Raw genomic sequence first — 14,872 nt, 5'->3', positions numbered from 1 at the left:
CGCCGTGACTGTTCAGTGAACAGTGAACCATGAACTATGAACTGTGAATATGTAATGTCTGTAACATGTATACGTCACAGGCGTACGGCATATTGTGGCTGAAGGACTGTGTCCAATGAACAGTGATCCACTATGACTCTATGATGTCAGTGTCTCGTTGTTTTTGTGATTATTTCTTTGCATCTTTTATTAAATGCTTTATGAACTGCGATTTTACTGAATGTGAACTCTTTACTGTTACATTAATCTCGTTCATTATTGTTGTCAGACAATGCGTAAAGCACCTATCGTGTGTATGTATATATACATACTTAAGTACTTATTCTTTTGTGAGCTCATTTTGACTATCTCCATTCATGTAGATTACTCAAGACGAATTAATCTTTGACACTAGAGCTGTTGTAGCTGGCGTGGGCAATGTTTCAAAGGGGTGTTTGTGTGTGTGTGTGTGCTGGGGGGGGGGGGGGGGGGATGTTAAGCGTTAGGTCTTAAATATATAAAGAGATCTCGCGAGACTCCATTCAAGATAACGGCGCCCAGCGAGTGATCGCGTTAGATGTCGCCAGTATAACTTGTAACTGGTAAGTAATGTTCAATGTGATAGTATATATGACGTAAGGTAGGTAAGTTGCTGTGTTTGGTGGGGTGCGGTGGGGTGGGGTGATTGAGGGGCGGTTAAACGTTAGTCTGGTTGACAGTGCTGATGTGTGCACACATGTTATCGAATATACAACCGAATAAACAACCTTGACTCAAGACATTGTTGTGTTATCACTGGGCCGTATTACGATCTAACAAAGTTGGCAACGCGGAAGTATCAGTTACAAAATAAAGTAGGTCATTCCGCCTTGACGTGACAGTCCCTGGTGTGTTGTTTGTTTGACATGCCCTTTCTGCTTGAGAAATCAGGACTACCCTTAATCTTCTTCAAGGTGTACACCTACATGTAGGAGACCGCCTCCGTGGTCTTGTGGTAGAGCGTCCGCCCGGAGAGCGGAAGGTCCAGGGTTCGATCCCGGGCCGCGTCATACAAAAAGACGTTAAAAGATTGTACTTGTTGTTACCCTGTCTGGCGCTCGGCATTAAGGGGCTAAAACAAGGACTGGTCGGCTCGGAGTCAGTATACTGTGTCTGAGTGGGGTATTCATGTTAAACTGCGGCATGGTATCTCAGTGAGCTAGCACTATAAATCGGCATCAGTCCGGACTAGTACAAGCAGCCACACACACACATACACGTGCATGCACGTCGCTATATAAGTGCAATAATCTTGGACGCGACGTTAAACTCAATTTCACCTCACCTACATGTAGGAATCTACGTTTGACACATTCACAGTCACACGTTGAACATTGGAGTTCAAAAAAGTGTTTCAGATGAAAGAACGTTTATGATATAGCCTTCATACAATCATATGTACTTAACATAATTTAGTATCATAAGCAGCATATAGATGTCATATTTTTTAATTATCCTGACAGACAATATGCACTTATGGTATGGTGATATAAAGTCAAACCAATTGGGCGACAACAACAGAAGCCATGTTTGGCTTATTCATCGCACCTGCCGGTTCATTGAACAAATATTTGGGAAGCAAATTATATTTGATCTTTTTCTTGTTATAAAATGGCACAAACTATGTATTTTTACCGAAAAAAGACAAAAAAAAGTATTCGAATACTTAAAATTGAGGTATAGATCCATATCTGACACAAAAACAAGTATTGTTGATAAATAGTGTTCTTTCATTACATACATCTAAGAACAAAGAACTAAAGTTTTAAATACACTGGTCATGGTTCTAGTGATTTTAGTGGGTACTACTTATATTTAAATGGCTAAAAGAAGAAAAAAACATTCGTTCTTAGATGGTTTATTAATTAATCGTAAGTGTGAATTGCACTGTGGGCCTCATGACATTCGTACGAATATAGTGCCTGTCTGTTTGCTATGAATATACATTAATATAAAGGGAATGAAATGAACCTTTAGCTCACCAACTTCTACTACTCTACAGTGTGATTGTAGTGAACGTGAATTTTGGGCCACAAACATGTGCTCACTAACTTGATAGGGCTACAGTTAAAATTACCTAATCTGTAATCTAAGGTATCAGTCTCACTTAAAATGTGCAGCAAGTGTAAGTGTATTTTAGATTATCAACCAAAGAGCATTAAATGCTACGGCTGATTGATATAAACTAGTTATTAGGACAACAATGACGCTGTGCCCAAATCTGATACCTATACTGCCCCGAAGCCCCACGGAAAAACGTCGAAAATAATCATTGCTTCGTTATAATTAATTGTTAACAATGAATTATGAATCCACGTTTTGTGTCTTATGTAAGATATTTGTATGGAACCTATTTTGATAAGAGGGAAAAGAAGTTGATCGAGGTTGTATATAAAAAGGATTTTGACGCCTTCTTTTGTATTCATGTACAACACGTCTGTTAAAATAATATGTATATTCGTCTATATACAGGAGTTCTCTTTTACGATTCGTTGTCTGAAGTGACAAGATCAAAGTGGGAGCTTGCGGTAAGTACATTTATTTTGTCCAAGAAGATAGCTTCAAAAAGCACTATGTACTATGGGGAGCAGCGTAAAATAAATTCTCAAAAGTTTGCGGCCTGTTTTTCTTTCAAACTCTTTCTCTTGCATGTTTTATTTCCCGAAAGATGAGAATACTAGTACTTCTCCTGCCTTTTGATTTCAAATAAGTTAGATCAACAGTTACACATGTAGCTGTATGCTGTCTAGCATTGTCGTGCTGAAGGATAACTTGGTGGAAACAACATGCGGCTGAAGTGTTTCATCACAATAGCGTTTGGTCGTTCAGTTGCCTGGCACTAGGTATATTCTACCAGTGAGAGAGAAATTCGCCTACATTATTTTGCTGCCAAAGCCAAATCTGTCGATCTGCAGATGTTGGTGCATCCTGGCTTACCCATATTCTTAGTACGGCATAAATCACTTAACCAAACGTCGCTGAACAATGTTTCATCGCTGTTTGGGGCAGATACTGCTTGCGGCTCAGTTGACGTCAAAACAACACCTTTGTCTGACAGGCCGTCGAGCTCTGCGTTACGAAGGCGTTTCGACGCTGTCTGGTCAGATATCTTTCGCAATTTGAGAATTGCAAATAACGTAGCCGTATGAAGCGGACCTTGGAAGCCATTGTAACACGGGGACGGCTCGACCTGGGTCAGTTAATTGACGTGCCATGCTTTTCGAATCGATACTAGAGGAATTGTTTGTGTCTTCGCACACATTTCAATATCCTGGCTACAACTGACTGCAAGTCTTCTGTTTCCAATCGACCTACGAGGTTGTTCCGTTGAGCATCAGTGAGACGTCACAGGTAAAACAGATGCTACCAGTCAAAACCACCCCACCATGAACGCGCATTGATCCTATTGTAATGTGGTGTTACCATTCTTGTTGTTGCGCTTTGAACGATTCGAACAATGAAAATTTAATTATTAACTATGTATGTGAAGACAGCAAGGTATGAAATATATCATGTATATTTTTATGGTTCGGGTAATGATGTCGCTCTGCCACTACTTTGGGTCATTTCCATAATATTATGTTCCTTGCATTTGCAATTGGCCAGTCAGCCTCAGTTTCAGTTAAAAGTGTTGTCATGTCCTCACATGGTCATACCGCAATTACACAATATCGGTCTGTTGTCATACCATCATATTGTCATATGAAATTATTACTCTATTGCCGTGCTGTTCTTTTGCCATATCATCGTATCGCGTGACCATATCGCTTTATGGATCTTTTGCTTCATCGTGATAGCATGTCATGTTATCACCATAACATGTCGTTCTATCCCTATGTCGTGTCACGCTATCAACTTGTCGTGTCGTACTATCGCTGCTGTCACACTTCTACGATTCGATTCCTGATCTGGCTTGAACGTTGTTGACTGCGTCGTCAAAGTACTCACTCGCAGGGATGAAATAGAACTTCCTTGTAGCCATCTGACACACATGGACTTTGAAACATTCTTTCTGATATATTCTCACTAACAAAACAAGGATGTAACACCTTGGTGTACATGTATATGTAGGCCTTATCAGTGACGGGATGTTCTCTCCCTCAGATGCGGAATGATTTTCCCACCAGCCATCTCTGTAGACATTTAGGATCTTCATCCTTTGTTTTGATAGGAACCAGGAACAGACTATGGAGAGGATGATTTACAAGCGCTTCAGTTTGGTGGTTCTTTTGACGGTCCTGCAGAGTGGCATGGGTAAGTATCTCTGTTGTGCTTTATTACCCCAGTATCTGCAATATAAAAACATGTATCATCCATTTGATACGGATCCTTTACCAGAGTAAATTTCTTTTTGGAATTTATACATTAACTGTATTATTACAAAGAATGACATGCCCTTTAAGTCAGCTTTTCACTCAGCTTTGGATTTCACACTGTAGGGGATGTCAAGTGAGTGAGTATGGTTTTGCGCTGCTTTTAGCAATATTCCAGCAATATCACGATGGGGGACACCAGAAATAGGCTCCATACATTATACCCATATCGGGAATCGAACCCGGGTCTTTGGCATGACGAGCGAACGCTTTAACCACCCAGCTACCAGACCGCCTCAGGGGATGTCAAGAAACATACGTTGGAGTTACTGTTATTCAATAAAATGGAGATGACCAGATAATTGTCAATGTAGTATTTTAAACACATAACACAATGACTGATTATTTGTGATTAGTATTTGATATACATATTTTGAATCGTAACAAGTTTGCTCTCTATCTTGAAACACATTAGAAGTTTCTAAAAGCCGGATTTAACACCATTGAAACAAACGCAAATATAATAGGAAATGTATGCTGTGACCGGCTTTATGTGGTGTTTTCCGATATGAATTCACTTTGGGCGTTTATTTGATATGGAGCTTCAACTTTGAGACATATGATCACCGTGTATTGTTGTATGCACAAGCACCATTGTCCTGAATGCTCTGACCGGACTTTTAGACATTTCCAAGGTACGAAATAATACCCAAGTAAATACTTGATCATAAAGTATTCGAATGCATACCTTTTAATTGTAATAGGTACTGAGCTTTCCTAGTCCTTTATAAGTGTACTAGGTTTTGAAATATGAACGTTTCCTTAGGTGGGAAAACATTTGTAAATATATAATTTTCAAATCTTTTCACGCCTTAGAAAGTTATGTATCATTCCGGATATCGAGGGTTTGCATTTGAATAGTTAATGCTCATATTATCGGTACTAAAATAAGATGATGATACGTTTCCAACATTTTAAATATTGGGTTAACTATAATTTCACTTATGCTGAAACCTTTGCCAACAAGGTTCATATGCCCCCATTAACCTTTCTGTGAAGGTTCTGGTTAAATAAAACACTATAATGCAAGCTGAGACGCGAGCACCTCGCATATACAAATATACATGCACGTGCACATGCTCGCACACGCGTCTTAGTAAAGCGATATGGTAGCCTTGACACATTCCATAAAATCACGTTCTTATCAAATATCATAAAGACATGTTGATCAGTTTGCATACATATTTAACAATGTTGGGGGAAGCGAATATGATTTAGGTGTGTGCCATTTCACCAATGAAGAGAACAATCTGCAAAATAACGGGACGGTTAAATGTGAGCCATAATTCTTGGAAACAATAGACGAGAATAGCTAGACGATTGTTGATGCGGCGTTAAACAACAATGACTCAAAAGAAAGAGATATGTTTAATTTTGTAACATCCTAAACAATACAAATAAAAACCATGTTATAATAATAATATTCTGTTTTTTGCAGTTTATCTAATATACTACACACAGGAATAAGAGACATGTAATATGATATGATGTATGTGGGGTTTTCTTATTTGTACCAAATATATTTTATTGTCCAAGAAAAGAAAGGGATGGGGCACAAGTGCCATACTTATTGCCACTTCCACGCTATATACAATTAAGGGGGCACGGGTGGCCCAGTCGTCTAAGGCGCCGCGATTCGCTGTGCAGAGTTGCGTCCCTTGGGCACGCCAGAAACCTATGATTGTGGGTTCGAATCCCGGTTCGCCCCAATTATGTGTCTAGGTTTGTCAGAACCATACCCGTGCTCGTGGTTTTCACCGAAGTGGTAAACGTCTGAGACCTGCATCACTTCGGGCTTTCCTCCCACATTAAGCTGACACGCCGTGATAAAACTGGAATACTGTTAAAAGCGGCGTTAAACCCAACTCACTCACTCACTATATACAATTAAACACAATATCTCACATCGGAAATGAACACTTGAAGTCATTGTGGACAGAAATCGTTTGTCTCTTTTCCTCATTTGCTTGTAAATATTGTGTTGGAATAAGGATGAATATTTTCCACTGTCTGGGAAATGTCGCCTGAAGATACTTGGATACCGAAATAGCATATATTGAGTACATGAGGGGACTGCTACGTCATGCATTTCAAGAACTAATATCCTGAGAACTAAATCTAACAATATAGCTTATCTCATTGACAAACAATCTTTGCACTCTGATCATGTAGCCATTGAAGCTGGGGTCCAAGGCAGTGTATTGTGTAGTAATTCAATACTGTGAGTTCAGATTGTTTCATAACCTGAGCCTTATCACCATCTCATTTGTAATCCAATATGATCGCTGTTTTTAAGTAGTAGTTAGCACCTCCTCTCCCCAAAAATCACATACAAACGTCGATCAAATGGATAGCGCATATTTGTGTGCTTAAATCAATTGGACATTGTTTAGCTTCATAAACTGTTCATAAGAAACATGTCAGACAGCTTTGACATCATTGATGACTTAGTCTTATGAGATGATGTAAACATTAGGGGAAATGAGCTCAAGTAAATACAGAAGCAGAGGGTCTAAAATTGCCACAGTGTTAGGCCCGAAAGTCTATTTAGGATTTAAATTGTGATTAAGGAAGTAGAGGGTAGAGAGAGAACAAGATAACAAATCTTAACAAAACCTACCTGCGAATCAGGTGCTAGTTGGTTAGTATCCGTAAGCCTAACAACTGCATGATTCCCAATTAGATTAGAAAGTCACAAACTGTGATGAACGCAGCGCGTGTTCTATGAAGGAAATACAGCCCCTCAGATCTTTGTTTACTGAATACACCTTGACTAATGTTCAGTGATATAACTTATTAAGATATTGAAGCTACATGGCCGCCCATACTTTCGAGGAAATGTCCTGGCTACACTTCATGGTTGCGAGCTCAACAAATATGTATGAATGTATATGATGACTCATCTTGATGTACTTTAACAATGCAAAGAAGATGTACAGATGCCTCCACAACATTTTTCACACATGAATGAGTTCAACCTTAGCAGTCAACTAGTACAGGTAAACATGGCTATTAATGCTCATGTGTGTCAGGTTGCCCTAACCTCGCCGTCACATCTGTACACAAAACAAGTGCATAGTCTAAACTAGGGTACATATGCATTTCTTTAGCCGTTTCAATAATGCAGTGTGCTGTCACAAGCATTCTGTGTAGGTCTGTACAGCACAATGTATTTTATTAGTAAATGGTCGATCCTTCATAAATCATATTTTTGCCATTCATTTCACACATGCCTCGGTAGAATTGAGGTAGGGGAAGGACTTCTGGTCAATTAACAAGGTATTCAGATATCCAGAAACTCGTTTATCTGGACAACATTTTATAAAAGGCAATTGTCCGGATAAGCGATGTTCGACTGTACAGCGTGTGATACATGACAAAACAGATGTGTTAGGGCCTGATTCGCACTTGCTAAGGGGATACCAGTGGACCCTAATCCAAATAAATTGGTTGCTTATATATATGTATCCACGTCACACACACACCAAGAATAAGTACACCTATTTGAATATTACTAATATTACATAAATGTCACTGAGCAGTCAGTGCGAGTCTATATCTTTGCGCTTAATCAGCAACAATAAGCCTTTCACGTATATTACAACTTTGTAAGTTAACTTTCCTTTCAAGACCTTTTAGAAAAAGCAATTGTCCGGATAAGCGAGATTAGACTGTATACCGCGTGATACATGACAAAACAGATGTGTTAGGACCTGATTCGCACTTGCTGAAGGGATACCAGTGGACCCTAATCCAAATAAATTGGTTGCTTATATATATATATGCATCCACGTCACACACACCAAGAATAAGTACACCTATTTGAATATTACTAATATTACATGAATGTTTCTGAGCAGTCAGTGAGAGTTTATATCTTTGCGCTTAATCAGCAACACATAGCAACTGGAGTTATGTCCGATGAAATTCTCTGTTTTGACTTGTGCCATACGTTTCCGTGTTTTTCGTGTTTAACAACTAACTTGCCTTTGCATGTGTTTGTTCCACCGGTTGTGCAGGATACTCTCACCTTTTTGCAAACACCTGTTATCCTCACTGTTTGATAGTAGTTTATACACGTAAGTAAGTATAAGTTGTATGTCATCTTAATATATCACTTGTGTAATCCCTATTTTGGGGGTGTACTACAAACATAAATCAAAGTTTCTTTTGAGCTAGCATGAATATCTTAAAATACTTAGCAAATCTATGCTTATCATCTACTCCTACCAAAGGCTCTAATTGTGGCTAATTGTTAAATAATCTTTACGAATACTGTAAATCATGAATCTAATTATTGGACAGAGACAAGAGATCTATTTTAAAAATATTTACGTCATGCGGGCTTCTCAAGTTTGAAAGGATAAAGGAAGAAACATTTCATTTTGTTCCGAGGTAGTTTATAAATTAATTGTAACTGTGAATTGTACGGTAGGCTTGACCGCCTTTCTACGGATAAAATACATGTCTGGCTGATATGAATATGCATCAATATAAAAGGAATTACATCAAACTTTAGCAAACTAACACTTCTCTGCAATGTGATTGTCGTCGTCTATGGGAATTTCTGGTGAACGACCTGTGCTCACTTAATATACGGATATAGTTAAAATTGCAATCGGGATCTACCAATGGTGCTGTGCTATGTTCAAATTTTGGTGTGTATGTGCGCGCGTGTATGTGTGTTTGTGCGTGTGAGTTTACAAGAACCTTGTAGGTTTAAAAAAGGAATACGAGATTGAATAACTCTAAAAAAACACTGGGATATAATAATGATCTGTTGAGTTCATGCTGTGATACAAATCATCTGTGACAACTTACATAAACACCGATAGCACAGATGCTGACATGGAATACTCTTCCTATATTTGGCTAAAATGTTTTTTTCGTCCTTATGACAATATCTGTGATGTGTCATATTAATTATCTTTGAAACAACATCTAGTAAAATACCTCTTGTTCCAAATTATTTTAGGATAATGCTTTTGCAGAAGTAGATGCTGCACCATTGCAAGAAAAAACACAAAGACTTGAGTTGGATGTAAGGCCAGAGGTTTATATACAGAAAAGTACAAGGACTGGAGAACACTCCTGGGCTGGGAAACGCTAAACAAGGCTGACTGTCAACCCGAAGGTGCCCGGACAGAACAGCAAATCCATACGGAGCCAAATGATGGGACCCCCCAGGGAAAAGCGCATAGGGGGTCTGCTGTAGGCTCCACAACCACCATTATACAATAGGGCCTAGAGGGTATGCCCCAAAGACCTAAAAACACAAAAATCACTACTCCCAGCCCAAAAGTGTTCCGCCACGAGATGTGTCTATACACATCTCCTCCAATACTTGCAGTGTGATTACTGTTATGGTGTAAGATATTAATTAGCCAAAACATACCTTACTTTTTACTTCAGTATCTGCCATGAAGTGCTGAAAAGCCTCTTGTAAAGTGTTTACAAACAATGCATTTCCCACTTCGGAAAGATGTTATCATTTATAAATATCAAATTACCTGAAGTTATTGATTGTGCATTCAAAGTTAAGAGTCTAATGTTAGTTGAGTACGCCTTAGACTTCCATCGACCCCACAAATCTGCGGCAGTAGTGGCAGCTCCAATGCGGAACGAGTGTGTTTGAACTTACATGGATCGAGTCCCATATATCTGATGCATTTGGAAACCATAGCTGCAAACTGGTATCTTGTTAAAGGTTGACAGTTCCAATGGCAAAACAGAAAAACTGAACCCGCTGGACGAAACGCAAGGTATTGCTTCATTGCTTTTAGTCGGCATATTTCACTTGCTAACTGATCTGCCTTTGACGATCTCACGGTTACTTCTAAAAATGTCCTCTGGACTGTGATATCTGAAATCCTAAGAGGTCGTTCCAAATGAAGATGGTCAGTGTAAACCAATTCGCCAACTCTCCTGAAACCTAAAAAGGCCAGAAAAAATGCTGTTGTAAACAAAATAGCTTCATATAGAGAACTTCAAAGAGCATCAAGAGCTTGAGGCATCTTAATCAATATGGAATACACGATTGGAACCCTGCCGTCCCTATGACCCTTGAGTCGTTTGGAGCATTCCAACATCTTTCAGACGATAAAAATTGCTTGTGGTATCTTAAAATCCTGTGAGTTTATGTTGGTAGCTTACCGCTGATAGGTGCTGACACTGTGTCGAGTGGGCCAAACCTTTTAGGGCCAAAAATGCAATAAATGTTGTAAGTTGTCCTGACGGTGCCGGCCAAAGATAAGGAAAGTTGAAATGTTGTCGAAAGCGTGAAAAACTGGTTACTGCTCCCTGGTAAGCCTTCCTCATATTGTGTGAAATAGCCGCCACTAGTAATCGTTTTACTTCTCTTCCACAATCTTCCAAACTGAGTCTGGTATAAAAGTTGCCGCCAAATCTGCCGGAATTTCTCTAACTGAAAACGTGAAAGTGCATCAGCAAGAACATTCTTTTCCCCTCAATGTACTCGCCTCTAATTGTGATATTCGACTCCAAACAACACTTAGGACAAGGTGCCTAATCAAAGACATAACTGAATCTGATCTTGAGGTCATCTTGTTAATGATCTCGACTACTGCCTGGTGTTCGACCGAGCTTGTATAACTCTGGCAGGAGTGCTGGCTGATGTACATCTGCAGGCTGAATGGGCATCGCTTCCACACGCGGAACAGCTATGTCGGTACTTGCACTTTTGTCTAAAGCCCTTGCTCTGATTGAAGTTGTTACATGTGTTCCTTGCCGGTCGTTGTAATTTGCCCTGAAATGTGCTGACGTGTCGTTTTTGAAATCCAGAAAACTCAGAACTGACCTGTTGATGGTAAGGTGTCTGTACAAACAACATCCACAAATCCACATTCAATTTTCCCCAGGGTAGAGACAGGTCACGAGCCTGGCGAAGACGATATTGTTCATCATAGGTTCTCCATCCAAATCCAGTATGACGAGACGCTGCTAAAGGGACAGTATTCATGTGCTTCAGTAAACCTTGAACCATGTCCATCCTGTGCTAGACATAAATACTCATGTAAGTTGTGAAAGCCGTTGTCCAATCAAAAATGTTCTCAATTCTCCTGCCTTAAAACTTGGGCCTCAACTCCAGCTGTCCATCTGTACTGATGAATACTGCCGAAGTTGGCATACAATCCATCAAATCTCTGTCTTGTTTAAGCAATAGTGCGAAATAAATGTACTCACCATTCCATATTTTGTTTTTAATATTGACAGCGACATTACAATCCAGGTTATCATCCACACTTTGTGTTGTTGTAGGTGGTGGCATATTTAACATATCAACGTTTTGAAACATGGGAATGCCTTGTGAATTATGAAGAGCAATTGGGTTACTAACCATGCTAGGAGCATTGTTACGATACTTGGATTGAGGCATGATTTGGGTTACTAACCATGCTAGGAGTATTGTTACGATACTTGGATTGAGGGGCATGATTTGAAATTCCGGGAGGATACATTTGTGAGTTAACTGATGGGGTATATGCATTGTTAGGATAAAAAAACAATTTGCACCGACTCACCTCCGGAAGGAGTAGTGGTAACAGGCGTTATCTCGTCGATAGCCTCTGGGACCACGTGGTCTCTATGAAAAGCACTCTCAGACGTCGCATCGTTTGGAGCAACTTTCTGCGACCCTCGACGCCACTGAGCAGACCTTCTTGCTTACGACGACTACCTGCTTGGTGCACTACCCCTCCGCCTGCTTCTCCGACGACCCGACATCTCTCTTCCCAACAACATTGACAAAATTACGTGTGGAAATAAAAATGCGTGTTACTTGTGTGGTTGTGTGAATGAAAAAAAGAATGAAGCAACTAAATTCAGCTGCGACATGGATTACTTCACTTTGTTTAGTGCATGTGAAGAACAGAGACTGAATAATACACTAATAACGTGCCTTGCACTATTAAACCAGGAAGAGTAGCGTCCCTTTGACCGTGGAACACAAAAGCAGGGGAAGAAAGCCCCTTGAATTAGAATAATGTAAGATTGCCAAAATAATGCGTTATATTAATTGGTAATAAACTTAATCATTTTACCCTTCACAGCGCCTGACTGATTATTTAAATTTCAGTGTCCTACATTCATAACTACAACACAGACTTAAAACCTAAATAATATCTGTGGTATTATTTCAAATTGCTTCAGTTTAACTTTATGCGCATATATAATTTGACGATTTTTCATAAGTTGACATGTATCATGGTGACATGCAGTTCATACCGAAATAACCTTCCAGATATGATTTTGTTTCTTAAATGCGTGTTACACGAATATGTAGTGGTAGAAACATCTGCACACACGTTGCACGTCAATGTATTTACAGGGACAGCGGGTGTTATTCTTTAACCAAGGACTGTCTCCTTGTGTATGGTCTTCATTGTTAACACATGAGATCTATCTATTGTGGCCCGATTACCCGAATTATAGTGATAAAGTCGTCCTACTTCATAGGACAAACATATTTCCACAGAATTTTAACAGCAAAATGAGATAAAATGGCGCTCCAATCATTCTGGCCAGACTGATCATGATGTCAGTAGGTCCACAGCAAGGCTATTCCTTCCACCACATGTCTCTCATTGCCTTGACGGTTACATAACTTCCTGACCTCTATGTGTTGATGTTTGTCTCTGAGCGGGACAGAGGCTACTGTTACCATTGGCCACAATCAGTGAATCATAGTCATTAGTACAACGACAAACAAAGGATCAGAAAGCTTTTATTATGTCAGCCATATGTTTCATCAGTTTTCCCCACAACTTGGAGTACATAACACAACCCTGATAAACCAAATTATTTTACAGTAACCGTCTAGTGGAACCAGAAAGTTGTCTACAGACTTTGGAGACAGAAGTGAACGAAGTGAAATGTTCCTTCAAATTGAATTGACAATGTGAAAACAAAAACTGTTTGAGCATATACACGATTATTGATACCAAGAATGTGCCTGCCTACTTGACATAAATGACAACATGAACATGACATAAAACACATAACGAGTATCCATGGCCATTGCGACTTTTGAACATCTGTCTGTAATAACCTATTCAGTCTGTCCTATTTATTGATAATGACGAATTTCACATCAACAATATAGTGAATTGGTATAAAAATCCTTAATATATTATATTGGTACTGTCAGACCCAAATAGTTACAAGACTGAGATTGTGTATTGAACTCATGTAAACACTAATTACTTGAACGGGAAACATGATAGAAATATCTTTAGAGTAAATGCGCGAATGCACCTTGTTTTTTTAATACCTTAACAGACTAAACCGAAATCTCAGGCACAGAGATGATCTGATCGCAATATACCTACAATTACTATGATGTGTGGATCAGGGAGACTCCATATAGGTCTTTTACACCATAAAGGACTGACAATTTCATATTCTCTGTGTGTGTGTGTGTGTGTGTGTGTGTGTGTGTGTGTGTGTGTGTGTGTGTGTGTGTGTGTGTGTGTGTGTGTGTGTGTGTTTCTTTTTTCATATATACTATCAGATTAGACGTATCCTTGCAGATATAAGGCAACCATTACCCCAGGGTGGAATCCATCAATTTAATCAATACAATCAGCGGGCATATGAACATATGTGTGGTGAATTCGTTATTTCAACACATATAGATTGGCGTCTGCATGGAGTTAATCATGGTCTAGGTATCCCATACAGTGGCACACGTTCTGTTCAAGAAGTCAGCAATAGTTCATTGAAAAGTGGTTGGCTTCGATAGGACATTGCTCTCTCGAGTAACGAGTGGAGAGATGATCCTATGAGCTTTGAGGGTGGAGTTGTATTCGCTGTTCAATAGGTTGAGCAGCAACAAGATGCTGAAAATGTTTGGAATTCATCTTAAATAAATCAGAAGTTATTACTCACCCCGGTATTGAAAGACTTAATGACTCAGTCAGAACGTATGTATGGGCTGTTGTTGGGGCTCAGGCGCAAACACGTACAAACATCATTGGTGGATGCGCAGCATTTGTTGCACAAAAACAGTTTGCTGAAAACGTAGAAGATGCTATTTCGTCACCTGTTGATCCACCTTCGGCTAACAACCCATATCAAGATGCTCTACAGTATGCTGGTGGTAATGTAGACTATGTTTTGGGGACAGGTTACCGAGTAACATGGAACTTTAGATTGTTCAAGTGGTAGGTTATAATAATAAAATTGTAATTACTACTGATAAACAAACACTAGGTATTAGTTCAGATATTAACACTGTCTTAATAACTCACCCAAGCACGGGTGAGACAGGAATAGTCAAACCACAGCCATCTGTTCTAATTCAGCCAAACACAGAAGAAACATCTCAACCACGTTCAATAATTGAATAAACACCACATATTGTTACTCAAAATCAACAACATATCGATCAGAAAACAACACTTAGAGTAGGTGGAATTGCGGCAGGTTTATTCATGATTTGGATAAATAGTTTTGACTGAGCT

The 14,872-nt window shown here is 39.3% G+C and overlaps 1 protein-coding gene across 1 annotated transcript in view; it reads left to right on the top strand.

Annotated features, from left to right (window-relative positions):
• The first annotated feature begins 515 nt into the window (after window positions 1-515).
• Window positions 516-14,872, top strand: part of LOC124128232 — a 33,795-nt gene continuing 19,438 nt past the window's right edge. Inside the window, exons 1-2 of the mRNA XM_048388833.1 lie at window positions 516-581; window positions 4,190-4,272. Of these exons, the coding sequence (XP_048244790.1) occupies window positions 4,206-4,272 (67 nt within the window). The 5' untranslated portion in view covers window positions 516-581; window positions 4,190-4,205. The remainder of the gene's footprint in view (window positions 582-4,189; window positions 4,273-14,872) is intronic.

This window comes from Haliotis rufescens, unplaced genomic scaffold (assembly GCF_023055435.1).
Source record: "Haliotis rufescens isolate VD_foot unplaced genomic scaffold, xgHalRufe1.0.p SCAF_8, whole genome shotgun sequence".
In the NCBI taxonomy this organism is placed as follows: Eukaryota; Metazoa; Mollusca; class Gastropoda; order Lepetellida; family Haliotidae; genus Haliotis; species Haliotis rufescens.
Note: the sequence above shows the minus strand (reverse complement) of the source record. Positions and strands in the feature narration are given on the sequence as shown.